At 36.4% G+C, this 19,519-nt stretch overlaps 2 protein-coding genes across 3 annotated transcripts; one reads left to right on the forward strand and one right to left on the reverse strand.

The window, feature by feature from the left end:
- The first annotated feature begins 225 nt into the window (after positions 1-225).
- Positions 226-11,703, forward strand: LOC117337623 (epimerase family protein SDR39U1-like). Of its 2 annotated transcripts, XM_033898692.1 has the most exons (7): positions 226-563; positions 4,231-4,337; positions 5,602-5,687; positions 6,034-6,155; positions 8,581-8,727; positions 11,056-11,522; positions 11,645-11,703. In XM_033898692.1, the coding sequence occupies exons 1-6, from the start codon at positions 545-547 to the stop codon at positions 11,493-11,495; spliced, it is 921 nt and encodes a 306-aa protein (XP_033754583.1). In that variant the 5' UTR covers positions 226-544; the 3' UTR covers positions 11,496-11,522; positions 11,645-11,703. The 2 variants fall into 2 exon arrangements, with proteins under 2 accessions (XP_033754583.1, XP_033754582.1); XM_033898691.1 differs by having other exon boundaries at positions 227-563; positions 11,056-11,703.
- Positions 11,704-15,028: 3,325 nt separating this feature from the next.
- LOC117337624 lies at positions 15,029-18,026 on the reverse strand. Its single transcript, XM_033898693.1, has 2 exons — positions 17,951-18,026; positions 15,029-17,796 (listed from the first exon to the last, which is right to left on the reverse strand). Exon 2 carries the CDS (start codon positions 17,759-17,761, stop codon positions 16,022-16,024), a length of 1,740 nt encoding a protein of 579 aa, XP_033754584.1. The 5' UTR covers positions 17,762-17,796; positions 17,951-18,026; the 3' UTR covers positions 15,029-16,021.
- Positions 18,027-19,519: the final 1,493 nt, after the last annotated feature.

Raw genomic sequence — 19,519 nt, forward strand, 5'->3', positions numbered from 1 at the left:
GCTATTTTTCTTAGTTTCGTATTTTCATCGACCAGCAACAATTAAACTTTTATTGTTTAAAAACACGCCCATGGTTGTTAACTGGATTCCTTATATAATGTAAATATGAATATATTTGAAGTAATATATGTTTTGAAGCGTCGATGAATATTAAGGCGTAAAATCAGTTTATAAATCCTTAGTTTCGAATTAAAAAAATGATGCGGAAAGCATTTTGCCAATCGGAAGCGTAATCGGAAATTTACCTTATTATTGTTAGATAAATTCTCCATGCATCCCTTTGAGATCTATTCAGATATCTAATCTTGTCGGTTATTGTTACAATAATATACCTTTGTGTAAAAAGGGGGATAAAATAGGACATGGAGAAAATTGAATTTGCGCAGCTAAAATATGGGGCTGGGTCGATCGAAGTCGCAGTATACAATATGCACAGAACAGGCAATATTAACGACCGACCGGCACCAAGCTATTATTAGAAATACATAGGCTAACTATGATACTCTGATAGTACTTACGGTTCCTGCCAATTTTAATTGTTCAAATGGAAAAGGTCATTATCGGTGAGTAAATTTTAACGGGGATAAATCTAGCACAAATCAATGAACTGCTAATTACTGACTGTTAGTACCACTATAAAACTAATATTGCCTATCAAACAAATTCTTAAACCTAACAGTGTAACCGTAACGACGTTAATAATGTGGATTAATTATGAGTTTTAGGCCTATTGCATCAGATATGCCGAATGTTATGCATGATTTGCATTAGGCCTACCACCAATTGGGCATATTTAATCTAACCCATACAGCATTTGACTTTTTTTTAATGTACTGACAATACCAGTCGGAAAAGAAGACAAAAGTGTCTAACGCGTTACAACAGTCGCTAGTTATATTATCCAGAAGAATAATATTACAAGTTGTTAGCAGTCTTGCATTATGTTTAGGCATTTCCTCCTTATAATATTTCTTTTCTGTTGTTCTAGGAAAATTTCCTCTATATTCAATTATTTTTCTTTCATTTATTAGCTCACCTGGTCCGAAGGACCAAGGTGAGCTTATGCCATACCGTGGCGTCCGTCCGTCGTCCGTCCGTCCGTCAACAATTGACTTCTTCATAACCGCTGATCAGAATTTGATCAAATTTGGTCAGAAGCATCCCTATGGGTAGGGGACTCAAAATTGTACAAATGATGGGGCTGGCCCCCCAGGAACCTGAGGGGCGGGGCCAAAAGGGATCAATTTTGCTATATTGATATAAACGACTTCTTCTCTGAAACCGTGCAATGGATATCGCTCATATTTGCCTGGTAGCATCACTATGGGGTGAGGATTCAAAATTGTACAAATGATGGGGCTGGCCCCCCAGGGGCCTGAGGGGCGGGGCCGAAAGGTGTCAATTGGGCTATATTGATATAAACAGGGACATATTATTATACGTCCCTGATATAAACGACTTCTTCTCTGAAACTGAGCAATGGATATCACTCATATCTGCCTGGTAGCATCACTATGGGGTGAGGATTCGAAATTGTACAAATGATGGGGCTGGCCCCCCAGGGGCCTGAGGGTAGGGGCCAAAACGGGTCAATTGGGCAATATTGATATAAACGACTTCTTTTCTGAAACCGAGCAATGGATATCGCTCATATTTGCCTGGTAGCATCACTATGGGGTGAGGATTCAAAATTGTACAAATGATGGGGCTGGCCCCCCAGGGGCCTGAGGGGCGGGGAGGGGCGGGGCCAAATGTGGTCAATTTGGCTATATTGATATAAACGACTTCTCTGAAACCGAGCAATGGATATCGCTCATATTTGCCTGGTAGCATCAGTATGGGGTGAGGATTCAAAATTGTACAAATGATGGGGCTGGCCCCCAGGGGCCTGAGGGGCGGGGCCAAAAGGGGTCAATTTGGCTATATTGATATAAACGACTTCTCTGAAACCAAGCAATGGATATCGCTCATATTTGCCTGGTAGCATCACTATGGGGTGGGGATTCAAAATTGTACAAATGATTGGGCTGACCCCCCAGGGGCCTGAGGGGTGGGGCCAAAATGGGTCAATTGGTCTATATTGATATAAACGACTTCTTTTCTGAAACCGAGCAATGGATATCGCTCATATTTGCCTGGTAGCATCACTATGGGGTGAGGATTCAAAATTGTACAAATGGTGGGGCTGGCCCCCCAGGGGCCTGAGGGGCGGGGCCAAATGTGGTCAATTTGGCTATATTGATATAAACGACTTCTGCTCTGAAACTAAGCAATGGATATCACTCATATTTGCCTTGTAGCATCCCTATGGGGTGGGGATTCAAAATTGTACAAATGGTGGGGCTGACCCCCAAGGGCCTGAGAGGCGGGGCCAAAATTGGTCAATTTGTTTAAACAACTTCTTCTCTGAAACTAAGCAATGGATATTACTCACATTTGTATGGTAGCATGGTTATGGGGTGGGGATTCAAAATTGTACAAATGTTGGGGTTGACCCAGGCCGCCAGGGGGCTGAGGGGTGGGGCCAAGAGGGGTCTATTTGGCTAAATTGATTTAAAAAAATTGTTCTCTGAAACTTAGCAATGGTTTGACTGGTAGCATCCTATAGGGGTAGGGATTCAAAATTGTATAAAGGAAGGAGCTGACCCCCAAGGGGGCAGAGGGCGGGGTCAAAACGGGTCAATTAGTCTTAACAAGATCTTCTCTGAAACTAAGTAATATGGATATCACTCACATTTGTGTGGTAGCATCCCTATGGGGTCGCGCCAAAAGTCAATTTCATTTCATGAATTAATGCACTTTTTGGCATTTTTAGCATTAAAATAAAACCAATGTACATGTACCCATATTAAATGCTTATGATATATATTGACATAGCAATACCAGCGACAAATATACTGAAGCATCATTCTTGTTTCATATCTCATGAAACCAGGTGAGCGATACAGGCCCTCTGGGCCTCTTGTATTAATAACTGTTGATACATCTGTGGAAAAATGACAGATTTACATCCAAATGTGCATACTTTTATATGTTTGGTAAAATTTCATGATCTAGATGTTTTGGTTGTTCAAATGAATGACCTTGGCTGTGACCTTAATAACTTTGAAATATTTAGAAATTGATCTAATTACCGATAGAATTAATGAAATGATGTCATATCACATTTTGTACATGATTACTGAAATGACAACCTTAAGCTCTATTAATACATGACACATGTGCACTTGTCAGTTGTCAGTAGGAATTTGTTTTAGGTGAATCATTTTTCAAAATATTTTATTGGTATAATACACCTGACAATGTGTGCGCACATCTCACTATTACAGGTAATGAAATAATAAATTTCCATGTACATGTACTAGGATAAGATCAGGTGTTCCGAAAGTGTAAGCATCTCAACGCTCTCCATGCGAATCTACATAGATCAAATTTGAGTTTAGCCACTAGACTGTTTTTCGGCATAGCCGTATGATATTCTTTTGGCCCCGGATATGACGTGACAGGTGGTGTTACTAGTCAAGATGAAGTGTGTGATTGGTCAATGTAGCGGTAAATGCAAAATGCAGATATGTATGGCGCGGGAAGGATGTCATAATTAAATATTTTTGCCTAGGCAATTTTGCCTAAGCAGAAATCGAATTTTGCCTAGGCAAAAATATTTCTGCCTAAGCAAAAATAAATTTGCCTAGGCAAAATTCGATTTCTGCTTAGGCAAAATTCGATTTTTGCCTAGGCAATAATAGAAACAAAATCAATTTTGCCTAGCTAGGCAGAAATAATTTTGCCTGGGCAAAAATCGAATATTGCCTAGGCAGAAATATTTTTGCCTAAGCAATATTCGATTTTTACCTAGGCAAAAATATTTAATTATGATATCCTTCCCGCGCCATAGATATGCAGTTAAAAACGAAACAAAGTTAAGATTGAATGCAAGCTGAATAATTAAGTGGATGTATCTTTTCAAATGACACATTAATAAAATTATATTCCTGATTCAAATGCAGTCTCATTATCATCAAAAATGATTCAATCTGATATAATTTTGTTATCCGTGCTGAAACGCATTAGTTCTTTAATTTATTTCTCCAGCAGTTTTGCATTATAACCACCAGCATTAAAACTATATACTGTTTATCTTTTTTAAAGACATTTCTTGTTTTTCTCTATCATCTAATATTCCATGAGGTCAGCTGAACTTTAACATTACAAATTATTTTCTTGCAAAAGCTGGTGGGACTGGATTGGTTGGACATCACTTGAGGAAATTGCTCTTAGAAAATGGACACAAAGTGATGATAGTGTCCAGACGACCTGGCAAGGACACACAAACCTGGGTAGGTAAAGTCCACATATTATTACAACAGTGTTCCACATGTTAGATTGACTTCCAGTCACTAAGTTTTTGTAAAGACATATATGCCAAGCTAAATTATTCTAGACTAGCTGATCTCCCCATAGTTTAAAATGAAAGAATATCTTGAATCAAAATCATGACACTCAATTTTTCGGGTTGGTCTGAAATCCAAGATGGCGGCTTTAGTATTAAGGAAGAGAAGCCAATTCAACATAGTGTTGTTTTTTGCAGTCTCATAAAAACTTTCGACAGCAGCCATGGTGGCCATTTTGTATCATGATTGTGTAATCAGGTTTTCCTGAACAACACCTATTTTAAACTTCGTCTCAAATTCCACCAGTGGGATTCAGCTCAATCTTACCTGAAATGATCCTGAGATGGTCTTGACAAAGTGTTGTTATTTTTTGGGTTGGTCGAAGATTTGGCCGTGAGCGACAGTACGTCTACACTTGCTACTGAGTATGTATTGGAGGGTCTTAAAAGTCAGATGACCATTAAGGCCCATGTGCCGCTTGTTGTACATTTAGATTTTGTTTACCATACTGTTAAACTAAAATGTAAGCTATAAAAATTCTAAAACAATGATGGATGTTTGAATATTTGTACTTGCCAACATTTTGGAATTTCCATTTGGGAGATTTTGATTGTGCACATGTACATTAAGAAACCTCCTTTTTGTCAAACTAGTACTTTACACTACATCTTTCTGGTTATCTTATAATTACTCTAATTGGAGTTTGAAATAAAGGATGTAAAAAACAGTTTTGGTCAAATAGAAGGACTTTCTTTCCAGTCAGTCCTGAACATGCAAACTCAATTTTCAGTTCCTTTGTTGAAAATCAGATAAATTATTGCTTGGACAACTTCTGAACATGTGGACTATAATTCAATGAATTATTTTTTCATGGTGATTTTAAGGAGTTGCTAGCCTGTGGCCTAAAGTTCTAGTAGTCATTTTTTGAATAGTAGAAATTACTGGGTATTTGATATGGAGCTTTTGGAGACCTAGCCATTGTAGTCTATATATATGCAGCCAATAACTGTCTGTTTTTATATATTAACTGTAAGAGCTAGGAAGGTTTTGGATTATATTAACAATATTTCTTTAGATCAAAGTCCCAGAGACTGCAGAGTTTTGCTTAAGCAAACCATCTAGACAGTATCTAGCAAGGCTAGCTTTAATTACTGAAATATAAATTGATGTTTGCCCTGTAGAACATTTATATGTAATTCTACATTATCAGAATGATTTGGACCGTAACGGTATTCCAGAAGACACAACGGCAGTGGTGAATGTGGCAGGAGAAAACATCCTAAATCCACTGAAGAGGTATAAATTGTTATCATCTAATACTGATCTCAAACAGGTTTTCCAGGAAATATTATTTTAATCTCATTAACTGATTCTCTAAGTGCTTCAATTATCAGTATATAGTGTATTAAGTCTTTCATAAATTCCTAAAGTATATGTCAAAAATAGAGGTAAAAGGTCAATAATTTTTTCATCAGATTTTTGTCTCGGTCATTACATTTAATATTCCAAATATGGGCATCTATATGGGTATAAAATGAAGTCCTGTCATTTAAAATATATGTTGTATATTAGGTCCTTTAAGTCCATATCTAATTCAGTGTACTGTGATTGACCAGTCTTTATTGATATAACATTGTTGTAGATGGACTCCCGAGTTTATGGAGAAGGTCAGATCCAGTAGGATAGAGACCTCCAAAAAACTAGTGTCATACATATCGCAGTCCAAATCCCCTCCTAAAGTGTTTGCATCAATATCTGGAGTGGGTAAGTTTATCTGAGAACCAGATATCATTAACCCCCAATCAATGATTGGAAGACGATATTGTAATGCTAGCTGTCATCTGTTCGTCCACAACACTAGTTCCAGGCAATAAGTGAAACTGCACACATGGCTCCTTTATCTAGTTCTCGCTTGGGATTACTTTTTGGGTTGAAAGGTTCAAGGTCATTGTCTCTATTAATATAAAATTTAATTTCTGGAGAATAACTCATTGGCAAGTTTGATGATCAAGCCCATACTCACATTGCTTCATGATTTGGAGTGTTTTTTGTGGTTTCTTTTTGGGTCAAAAGCTCCAGTTTAGTTTAGTTTTTTTAATCCTTGTGTGAAACACATCAGAGAGTTGACATGCATACAATATATTATAAATCTACAATGGCGCATGCGCTCAACAGTGGTCATACAAAATATATACAATACATGCTACATATTATACAGCATACAGTTCATGTATATGAATTCATACAATATTACATAACTTATATCCATTAACCTTGCAGTACGAAAAAAAAAAACGACAGACATAAGAGAGCCAATATTTCATCTTATTAGATATGATATATTTAAATGTACATTCAACAATTCAGTTACAATGTTTGAAACTAAGAGTCAGAAATTTTCCGAAATTATTCATTTCATTGATGTTTTGAGTAGTTTAAGAGCTGAATCAACTCGAAAACACTTGGTCTTTTATAATAATATGGTTTGATATATTGGCATCTTAGGACACAATAAAAGTAACACTTTTGAATAAAATGGAACGTCTTCAATGTCATCTGAGTTACATGGGTTACAGGTTTTTGGTCCCATTGAATGTTCCTATATCTCCCCTTACTATATTCATATTATGTGAATTAAGTCCAAAACAAGCTATTAAAGTTTCTTATTTAAGTTATTGATTGTTTTTCTCAAATATATTTGTAATGTCGGTAAAAGAAACCATTGGGACTGTTTGAATATTTGTCAATAATTCCTGTCGGTAAATTTCAAAAAGTCTTTGCTCAATAAATGTAAATGAATTTTTATCAACATTATCAATGTTCCAAATATCTGAAATGCAGCTATCATTCAATAAAATTCTTTCCTCTAAACATGATTTTGAAATACAATTAGTTGTACATTTTAATTTTAACCAATATTCAATAATTTTCAGTTTTCGACCCACAGACGATGGTAACCTTCCCAGTTCACAATAAACTAAATTATTACAAGTACTTTTCTTAACTCTGAGAAGCTTTTTACAAAAATTTATATGAATCTTTTCAACAGCAAAGGCTCTATTTAAGCCCCTTACTTCTGCACTTTAACTTAAGATGCTATTGACGTAAGTGTTGCATACAGAACATTGCATTGGGATATTAGAATTATGATTTGAAGATTCATTACAAATTGTATAATATGCCTTGTTACCTTGATCTACACATGATTTTGAGTAAGAGCATGCCTAGATAATTGAACTGGTCAACGACTTGCAGCGCTTTATCATCATAAAACTATCTTTCATTACTAGTATTTCTTATACCACCACAATTCCTAAGAAATACTTTTTTCGTCTTAACTGTGTTCAAATATAGTTTGTACTTATGATTGTATGATATGAGGGCTTTCAGAGTGCATTGCAACTTTTTTGGCATCTGAGCAAATAGCACCGTATCATCAGCGTATATTAAGAAGAAAATATGAATCAAATTCATTTGAATAGATGAACAACTTCTTTTATGAAATTAATTTCGCAATCATTGATGTACATGGAGTGTAAAATGGGTGACAAAATATCCTCTCGAAAAGACCAATTGTATTTGAGAAAAAAATCTGAATAAAAACCATTGTTCTTTACACATGACTTAACTGACCTATATAAGTTAAGGTCACTATAGATAGAAAATTGGTTTCTGGACAATAACTTGAGTTCAAGTGGGCAAATCAAACTCAAACTTCACACACTGCTTCCTTATTGAATGAGGATTTCTGTTTGGTCAAAAGGTCAAGTCAAGGTCACCAAAAATACAGTTTCCGGAAAATAGCTTAAGTTCAAATGGACAGAATGGAATGATAAAATGCATGCTTGACACATTGCTTCATTCTTGGGAGAACTTGCTTGGGACAAAAAGAAAATCGGGGAGGATTAAATATTGTTTAGTGATGCCTACTTACACCAGGGTTTTCCATGACAACAAAATATCTAATCTAAGATATCACAGCATACTAACATGTCACATTGAAGTTTTGGCAAGTTTACTAGAAGAGCTATCTTTGTATTCTTGGAGGGTCAGTGGTAATTAAAATTAAAAACTCAGGGATTTGAACACCATAGATTGGTGTATATATATGAATTAGATTTTGTATGTTATGCTAATCTTTATTAACATTCCTTGTGTTGCATTGACATTTTACATTTCATTTGTGTAGCTGGCTATAAACCAAGCCCCACTGAAGTTTACACAGAAGACAGCCTGGTACAAGATTTTGATTTCCTGTCTAAACTTGTCATTGACTGGGAAATATCTTCCAAATTACCAGAGAATGTTAAAACACGACAATTTACTGTGAGATCAGGTAAGTGACCACATGTATCAGTCCTGTGTTAGTGAGGTTTGGACAAGTGATGTCAGTTTGGTCTTGCCATCATTTCAAAATGTGTAAGCCTTTGTAAGTTCAGAGGTGTGTCGTGTCAACTAGCTTAGCAATTAAAACTTTACATTTCCACATAAGTTGAATTCTGCAAATGTTAAAGTACGGTAAAACTCCAATTAGTTCGAACACGCGGATAGTTCGAACACACATTTTTTTTCTAGAAAAACAATATTTTTTAGCTAGTAATAGTTCGAACTCTGGTTGTTCCAAATATTACATACATGTACCCGGCAGTGAAATTATCCTCTAGGTTAGTAATATATTAACACATAGGATTTATGATATTTCCTCACAAAAGCACTGTTTGCTTTAATTTATTAGGTCACCTGAGGCAATGTCTCAAGTGATCTTTTCTAATCGCCTGTTGTCCATTGTCGTCCAGCGTGCATCATCCATCGTCTGTCCATAAACAATTTACATTTTCGACTTCTCAGAAACCCCTGAACCAATTCTAATGAATTTTTGCACAAACCTTCCATAACCAAAGGTTAAACAAACTTTTGAATTATATGGTCCCTAACCCCCAGGGAACTGAGGGGCGGGGTCAAATTGACTGAAATTTCAAAAATCTTCTTCTCAACACCCAATTAAGGTTCTAATCAAATACTCGTCATAGATGGAAGAGCCTAAAGTTGCTATACCAAAATTGTGAATTTCATGACCCTAGGGTCTCATGTTTGCCCCCAGCGAGTGGGTAGACTTTACTATAGTTTGTATAGGGAAATTACATTTTTGACTATCAATTGTTTGATTTCTGTTGGAATTCATTCTCACTTGGTTCAAATTAGCAAGATTGGATGAAAGTTTGATGGAATGCACATGTTGGCCCTGACTGAACCCCAGGAGCTGATGGGTGGGGCAAAAAAGGGTAAAATTATCTAGAATTTCAAAAATCTTAGCACACAAATAAGGTAGAATCAATATATTCTTTATAAATGGAAGGCTCTTAAGGTGTTGTACCAAAATTGTGAATTTCATGACCCTAGGGTCTCATGTTTGCCCCTGGGGAGGAGGTAAATTTTATTATAGTTTATAAAAGGAAATCAAATTTGTTGGATTTCTTATGGAATTTATTCTAACTTGGTTAGAATTAGCAGTTTAACTTTTGGAAGGCAGTTTGATGGTATGCAAATGTTGGCCCATCTGACGCCCAGTGGCTGATGGGCGGGGTCAAATTGACAGAAATATTTCAAAACTCAGGTGATCAAGACCGTAGCCCTGGGCCTCTTGTAATTTGTAATTCTAAAAGGTATGAACATTTCTTTTACCTTGAATATTACATGAGATATGCAATTTTTATAAGTTGAAAATCGGTGGGTAATTATTATTGGTATGATAATGAGTCGACGGAAAGCAAACATCAATATCTCCTTAATTATGATTATGAACATGAAAAAAACCAATGTAAGTTATCTTTTGCATTAATTTCATCAATTTGAGAGTCGTTTTTCAGAAAACTGGACTTGTACTTTTTGCAAGAATATTGTATATCCTATTGTTTTACTTTAACTTCTAGTAAATTGATGGATAATGAATATAATATAGGTACATCATAGTGCACTTGGGTTAACATTGTAGTGCACTGGAGTTAACATCGTAGTGCACTGGAGTTAACATTGTAGTGCACTGGAGTTAACATCGTAGTGAACTCAAGTGCACTACGATGTTTAGTCTAGTGCACTACGTTGTTCACTACGTGTGCACTACGAACTGCACTTGGTACCAAGGTTAGTTTGCTCCCAACTGTAGGAGTACTGTTAATACAATACCTTTTGTATGCCTATGTAAATTGAAGGTATTTTATGGCACTGATGGTTCATACAGGTCATTCAAAATATTTTGCAAGCACTTACTAATACTTTTCAAACAAATTTCAACTAGATAAAAAAAAAAAAAAAAAAAGAAAGCTTAAAGCACTCCTATGAAATTCATGAACTTTTCAGGGTCTGTATGAACCATGTCACTACTTGCAATATGGGTTTGATATCAGCTGGATGTTCTGGTACATCCTTACATTATTACAGTACACCAATACATATATAGAGGATATCTAACAGTGTCTTCAGTAATACCAAATATATTTCACGAGTGGGGATATTTGGTACATGTATTACTGAAGACACTGTTAGATATTCTGTTTATTACATTTTTTATCAACTATCACTTTTATAGAACGAATAATTTTTGATATTTCACTGGTAAAAATGTAATAAATATACATATGTTGGATGTGTTTGTCTTTGTGTGTAGGTGTGGTACTTGCAGGAGATGGAGGGATGATCCAGCAGCTATATCCAAGTTATTTTCTTGGAGGTGGTGGAAAAATAGGAAAGGGAACTCAATGGCTGCCCTGGATACATGTCAATGACCTGGCTGGCATATTTCATCATGGCATTATAACTGACTCTGTCAACGGGGTATTAAATGGTGTGTCCCCACAGGCTATTACAAACAAAGAATTTTCTGAAGCCCTGGCCAAGTCAATGTCTCGGCCTGCCTTGGTTCCAGGATTTGTAAATGAGGCCACCATCAAAGTTATGTTCGGATCTGAAAGGGCAAAGATAATTTTGGAGGGCCAACAGGTTTCACCAGATAGAACCCTAAAGAATGGATATGTGTACAAGTATCCAGAGATAAGTGATGCTTGTAAAGCAGCTGTAGCAAATTTCGCCATTAAACGAAGTGTGTGAGCATGTTATTATCTGTGTGTATTTAAAATATTGTGTTACTTCTATCTTTATACCACAATATTAAAGAAACTGATGCTTGTAAAGCAGCTGTAGCAAATTTCGCCATTAAATGAAGTGTGTGAGCATGTTATTATCTGTGTGTATTTAAAATATTGTGTTACTTCTATCTTTATACCACAATATTAAAGAAACTGGTTTCAATATTTTCCTTGTGTGTTGCAGTGTTGAGACTGAATGCATCATGTTTTAATATTTGAATGCTGGGAGGTACGTGCTGTTACTGAACCAACATCCATCCATCCTTAAATATTTCCAATCTCATTCCTTCATTGCAGCAATGAAACTACACAAATATGCATTACATACCTGAAAACAATATGTTGAATGCAAATTCTACATCCCTTGTCATTCCTTGTGACAGTGCCTTCACACTTATATAGGAGTGTGTGGAGACTCCTCAGCGCCTGTACTTATACCTATCTGTGCCTTTATTATATCTGAAGTAACCGGGGTTGACACCTTCCTATTGTTCACCCAAGGACCGACCCCTATACCAATAAGTATGGTCAGTGATCTAGAGGTCAAACCCCCAAAATACATACAATAAAGATGTACAACAGGGTCTTTTTCATCCACATAGTTTTATGGCAGTTATGGCCTCCCCCCCCCCCCCCCCCCCCCCCCCCCCCCCCCATGTCTGAATACAGAATCTTGTTCCGATAATTTTTTACTGATGACACAAACGCATTTCTAATCATTTATATTTATTAAGAATGCTGCCGCGAGCATGGTCGAGATACAAATATTTTAAAAGAATTCTTTAATGCTACAATGTCACGCATTTTTAAGCGTTTACATTCAGTTACAATGTTGCAGCGCGCACGTGGTTTGATGTTAATCGGTCAATCAAGCACTGATTTGAGCTGATTTTTGTGATCCCCCACCTCACTAGAGGTGCACATCAATATTGGTCAGAATTCAACGGTCTAAAATACTCTTGAAATGTTGACAGACGAATTTTTAACCGTATACATTGAGGAAGTGTGCTGTTCCGGAAATGTGATGAATTTTAACGCTCAATTGAGCACCCGCCTTACTAGATCCAACGGTCTAAAATACTCTTGAAATGATGACAAAAGCACATTATTGACCGAATGCATTCAGTAAGAATGCAACCGCACGCATGTATTTTGGAGTTCATCGCTCAATTTAGCACCGAATTGACCTCGTGTCTGTTAGCCCCCAACTCAAAAGACGTGCATATAAATTTTGGTCAAGATACAACTGTCCGAAGTAATTTCTAACCAGAAAAAGTAGCATAAGTGGAAATGGTGTATTTTGGCGATTTATTTTTACCTTATACAAGGTAGTGTAATGCGTAAATTGTTCATATTTCTATTTTGTATATGGCCCATTTCCTATGTCGGTTGAGTGACCATTGGCATTGACCAAATGTACGATAGTCGACATGCGGTTTTAGAACGTACATTTAATTACAAAATACCATTACTCTATGTGCTTCCCATTTGTAACGGAGTAGTGAATTACCAAGTCCGTATAACAGACGACAGATTACACACCCATGTTTACACAGCAAAATGTGTAGCTATTCTACCTTGACCCAAGGCGTTGGCGATTTATTTTTACCTTATAACCTCCTAAGAAGGACAACTGCAATGGAATCATTTAATCATCGACGGCATCCGCTTCTGTTATAGGATGCTTTGTCAAGGTTTTCAAGTTATGGAGTTTTCTTCTAGAAAGGCATTTATTTTGACACTGGCTGTGGACCTCTGTAGACTATATCTTTGGCCGTAGACATCTGTAGGATAAACCTCTAGCTGCACTCTTCTATCGAAACAACTTTTGGCTGTAGATCTCTGTAGAATAGACCTCTGACTGTAGACCGTTGTAGATTAGACCTCTGACGGAGGTATCTATATAATAGATGTTTGGCTGTAGACCTCTGTATAACAGACCTCTGTTTGTAGACCTCTGTAGAATAGACTTCTGGCTGTAGACCTCTGTAGAATGGACCTCTGGCTGAAGACTCCTTAAGAATAGTCCTCTGGCTGTAGACCTCTGTAGAATGGACCTCTGTCTGTAGACCCCCGAAGGATGTCTGAGGTCTCTATAGAATATATGTTTTGCTGTAGACCTTTGTATAATGGACTTCTGGCTGAAGATTCCTTATGGATATTCCTCTGGCTGTAGACCTCTGTAGAATAGACATCTGGTTCTAGACATGGCAAGCAATATAATCGTTTCCGGAGTTCTGCCTAAATTTCGATTTAAATAGTGATCAAGGTTTTCTATTGTTTCATTTTGACTAAGGTCTAATGTCTAACGCTTTTTCATCCCAGAATATTTTATTACGTTGAACTTTGTACAATAAAATATTCTGAAATGAAAAGCCATTAGACTAATAGTTAATGTTGATTTGCAGATGCACCCTAACAAAACTCTGCGTTTAAAGGTAGTTACGCGACGGATAATATGTTATATAATTCAAATTACCTGTACATTGTATAAAGATGAATCAATTGCAAATTCATCATCATAATTAGTTGACCGATTTTCTTCTTAATTCGATTTCAAAAGGATTTTACATTATTTGGTTCAATGTACTTACTTCATAACCCGAGACGTAAATGTTGTTTGTGTTCTGTCTTCAAAATATCTTGTCTTATACAATCGGTGACCTAACATATTCATTAAGATTCTGTATTTTGTAGCCTCGATCATTGGACAGAACCCCGCTTGTTACAATTAGAAATTAATTCTCCGTAAGCCAGTTAAACAGCTGTTGTACATATATATGGAATCTTCAAAGCACTAATCTATCAGTGATATGTTTCATGCGTTTTATTTATGTGTTTATGAATATATTTTGTTTGATTTCGTGTGTTAGTTAGTTGAGATTAATAGAATCTTTCACCCCCTTGTGGATGAGACAAGGGAATCTCAACCCAAGGGAGGGTGGGATTACCCTGTCTCACCACCAAGGTGATGAATGCTTATTTTTTTCTTACCCTGTTTACTCTCTTATGTATCTAATTTGGATATTACATCAATGCAAGGAAATGTTGACATGGCGTGATTTGATTGTCGCCGTGACGTCATGGAATTGTTGACGTGACGAAATGCGATTATTTTAGCTTGTGTCAAATTAGGATGAGACACGAAAATCTCATACCGGTAAAACTGTGGATATCCCTGTCCAGGGTAAGAGAATAATAGAATATTTCACCCCCTTGGGAGTGAGACAGAAGAATCTCAACCCGAGGGAAAGATTCTTAAGTTGCCAAACACGAGGCTCAATTATCTTACCCCGAGGGTTGAGATTACCCTGTCTCACTTCCATGGGGGTGAATGATTATTTTTCTCTTACCCTGTTTACCCTCTTATGTATCTAATATTAACGTTAAATCAATGCAAGGAAATGTTGACTTGACGTCATTGTACTGTTGCCGTGACGTCATGATATTGTTGACGTGACGAAATACAAATGTTGAGAACGTGAAAAGAGCACGTGTAGCTTGTCTTTTCCCTAGGGTGAGATAAGAAAATTTCACTCCGGTAAAACTGCGAATATCCCTGTCCAGGGTAAGAGAAATATCGATCTCAGCTGTCATGATGTGTTAAATGATACTATAAACAACAAGTATTTTTATACGAAGCAATAAACAAAAAGTCAACACATCTGAAGGCACGGAATTCTGTGATTGTTATAATATCATAAGACATGATATTTATTTGGACATTTAGGGTAGCATTTGATTCCACGTGCTAGTATTATTCAACACAGTTTATTACAGAAACTTAAAACTCAATGTAAGACGATTGTGAATTGATATGGAGTGCTTCTAAACTAAAATTTCAATTACATCTAGTATCTGTATAGTGTCTGTAGTAATATACTTTACCTGTAATTTAAAAATTGTTTATCATTTTGAATAAAATGTTTTGTTTTCTTTGACATTCTATTGAAATCGATAATGGATATCCTAAACAGGTATGTACTTTGCTCTTGCGGTTTTTAAATCAACCGATGCCTTTGATTTATACTTGTTCACATGTTCCCGTATTGAACGTTCTCTACGCTTATATTTTGATTCATTCTATCATTTTACTCTAACGTTATTCAGATGATTAGTCTAGCAAAACATATTTTAACAATATAAGCTGAGGTCAACCTAATCTATAATAAGGAAATTAGCTCTAGCTCTCATTCAAGTACAAAATGTCTAATTTTCTATGTCTTTTCATGAAAATATAAACAAAGAATCATTATATAATCATCAACAGAGCCATTGCTATACTCGTAATACGTGTTTGGTGCTTTCATGTGTACCAAACTCCTCATAAAAGAAGAAATGTCACGTAACAAAAATCTGCAGAGTCAACTCAGCAATACCATTCTCTGAAGTAACTTTTGCATTGTATTCACAAGAGGCCAACAATGTTAGACAAAATGTCACCGTTGACCTTTTAGGAGAAACAAATAATAGTACACCTAGTGATTGTTAGTGAAATGATTCCCGGTCATAGATGATCTCCGTTACTTCCAAATTGCGCGGTTCTTTGTTGGGAATGTTGATCTTTTTCTTGTATGCTTTTTCTATTACCTCATGATATTCGTGGAAATTTGTGACTACATGTTTCCAAATTTCTTGTTTTGGTGCACAACATGGGAGTTCATCTATTTCCGTTCCCGGAATAGTACTGCTAAAGAAACGCAATGTTTTCCGCAATTCCTGAAAGGCTTCATCAAAGATATCATTTGGTTTTCTTTGGTAAAGTAATACGTCAGTTCCAGGTTGCTGTGAAGATTTTGTATCAGACGTACCTTCCGAAGAATGTTTCCCATCGATTGTTTCGTCCTGCGAGTCGATAGCGTTTTCTAATACTGCAACTGATTTGTAAACAGTGATATTTTGACTTCGATCTGCGTTTCCCATCTCGTTCTTTCTTGCTGCGGATTGATGATATTGGTGACTTACGTGACCTTTGATGCTGGGATGACTAACAGCAGTTTTTGTTGCGTCGTGATATGTGCATACGTCTTGAAAGATAAGGATGGCCTTATTTAGCACTTGGCGCCATATCTCCATCCACATGATGATACACCAGTCGCCTCCACAACAATCATCGGGAAGTTTGCTAGGTTCCCAAGGATACGGGTCGGGGATTCTATAAGATTGTCCCCAAATATTCTTTTTTCTCATGAAAAAAGTTGGCATGATTCCGTTACCAAACTTGAGCTTTACATACTTAATAATGTCTAAACAACATCTGACAAGGTCAGGAAAACCACTGCAAAGGCAGTCGTATTCATGGAACAGAACAGCCGTCTTGAACATGTATGATGAAAGAGTAATATTTTTGTGTCTGAGGTTGACATTTGTGCCATCTGTGAGAAGGTATTTTAATAATTTGTAGCATCGCTTGTGAACAGGATGAAGTTTTTGCATCAGTGCAACCTCTGATGTGGCAAATGACGCCTGCAAGAAGGGGTGGTTGGAATTATGACCTGATGCCTTGTACACTAAATGAAACCCCTTAGATGCAACGACATCTGTCATATGGTGTGGAAATCCAGGTAGAGATGTTACAAGAGAAGCATTTTCTACACGTACAGCGGGCATGACATCAACATCCACTTTGAGGTGATGCGCGATTTCGCAATCAATATATGCTTTTGACAAACCCTTGTTAACATCTGTTTCTTTGTATTCATGGCTAAATCTGACCCATTCTAATTCCAAAGCAAGATACTGTGATCCACGGACATACATGGCACCATGAGGTGTTATAACACTATAACCTATAATGGTTTTCACAGCCTCGAGTAATCGTTTGTTGTATTGTTCCCTTAATCCAGCAGGATGGATACACCAGACGTCTCCATAAAGTTGCATAGCTGTTAGAATCATGTCTTTAGGTTTTGACTTCAGAAAAGCTATCATATAGCCTGGTTCACAAGCTTCTTTGGCCTCGAGTTCGATGACATCCTCATTTGAGAGGAAATCAAGACATGCCATGAAGTCAAATTCATTAGGAGACCGAATCTTTGTCTTTTCTACAAAGCTGCCAACACTTACAATCTCTTTAGCATTCAAATAAGGATCAAGTTCACCGATTTTATCAACAATGTACTTAACGATAGCTTTGGTAGCCCTATACATGTTTTCAACAATAATAGAATCCATATGGAGGTCAAAGTATCCATCCTCTATAAATTGAAAGAATTCTTCGAGGGCCATCTTTGTCCGGTGTTCTTTAGAATATATTAATCACCCTAAGAAAATATAACGTAAAACAAATAAGTTATATAACAGCAAGTATGGGCTAATAAAGTAGCCATTTTGTACATTTTGCCAAGAATATTACCATTAATAAAAATGAGATACTTCTGGTATTCATGTTATTTGTTTACATGATTATTTCCTTACCTGACGGCAGTGCTTTGTCGTTGTTGTAACCAGAACCCGTAAACATGTTTATTTTTCCTGCTTTGGGTTTCATATGCCACTTCCACGTTTGCTACTTTCGGTTTAGGTATACGTAGCACTACTAAGCACACACAAGAGAGTGAACTGCGTAAACTGTTCATGATTTCATCTCGATACACATAGTTTTAGAACATATCTCTTATTTAAAATAGAGTGTGTAAGCAGTAATTAAGATTTTGAATGGACATGTGTTCAGACACACGGCGTAGTATTTAAATGATATACATGTACTACCGGAGGTAAAACACATCATTTTTATGCGGTCTTATACTTTAGCGTGTAGAAGTGAATTATAAATTCCTTGTAGATTTCTTATGCACGATCTCCTTCCAATTGAAATCCCTAATTTCCGGTTACAATGAAATATAAGCACATGACCTCTCTTACAAAACTTAATTTCATACCAACCGAACTATCGAAATGATGTGTTTTAGTCAACAATTAATGTACTTTAACATGGTGACCCTTTTGAACGTTCATATCACGTATATTGTTATCGTTCGCTTGTAGCTGTTCATACAGTTACCAAATTTAAGTACCTTATGACTCTACCATTGTCAGAATTCGTTCCTCTCGAGAGATGTATTGGCAAAGGTTTGCTACATTGAAGCTGTGGAAAATTATTCTTGATTGACATTTGACATTTGGCTGAAGAAGAATAGAATGAGTGATTTAAAACTAAAGGTAAGAGCAACCCTGTATTGATATGGAGTTTTCCTAAATAAAATAAGATGAAATCTTTGAATGTGTTTTCTTGACTACCCTTGCCATACCTGTTGTTTTCACTAAACCTTCATTTATCATGAGTTGACAATCATTTAGCATAAAATATTGTTTACATTTCAGAGATATGGAGATGGATAATGAGGTTATTAAACAGGTAGGTTCTTTACGCCAACTTTTCGGTAAAATACGCAACCTATAGTCTTCATTTACCCCACTTATTTTGAAACCAGCTTATCTGCAAATTATATCCTCATTATAATATTTCGAGTTTTTCTGGAGCACACTATAGAATTCTTAAGCTGCAATTACGCTTTAACTATATGTCAATTCATTTAGACACATATTTAAAACGATCGATAAAGTATAACAGTCTTTTTATATATTGTTTTTCTTTACATGACTTTCCGCCCCGATTTATTCAAGCAAATGCAGAAGACTTATTATTATTGTTCCGCTTTTGATATGGATATTTTGTATTTCAACACAGTCTAATATAAATCCAGACGTCCAAGACACTTTCAGAATGCAAATTTTATCAGTCTCAGCGATGCATCATACAAATATAATGTTAAGAAATTCAAGCAGTCCAAACATTAACTCAATGATACCACAAAAACATGACGACTGAATTACTTGTGCGAAAATATCTTCGGGAACACAACCGAAAGTGGAAGCGCTGATTTCATTCAAGAAAAGCTGCTACGTTTTTCTTCGGCTTCTACAATGATTTAAGAAAAATATGCATTGTGTATGACTGCAGTTTTGCGAGAAGTGGACGATTCG

Source organism: Pecten maximus, chromosome 11, assembly GCF_902652985.1.
Source record: "Pecten maximus chromosome 11, xPecMax1.1, whole genome shotgun sequence".
In the NCBI taxonomy this organism is placed as follows: Eukaryota; Metazoa; Mollusca; class Bivalvia; order Pectinida; family Pectinidae; genus Pecten; species Pecten maximus.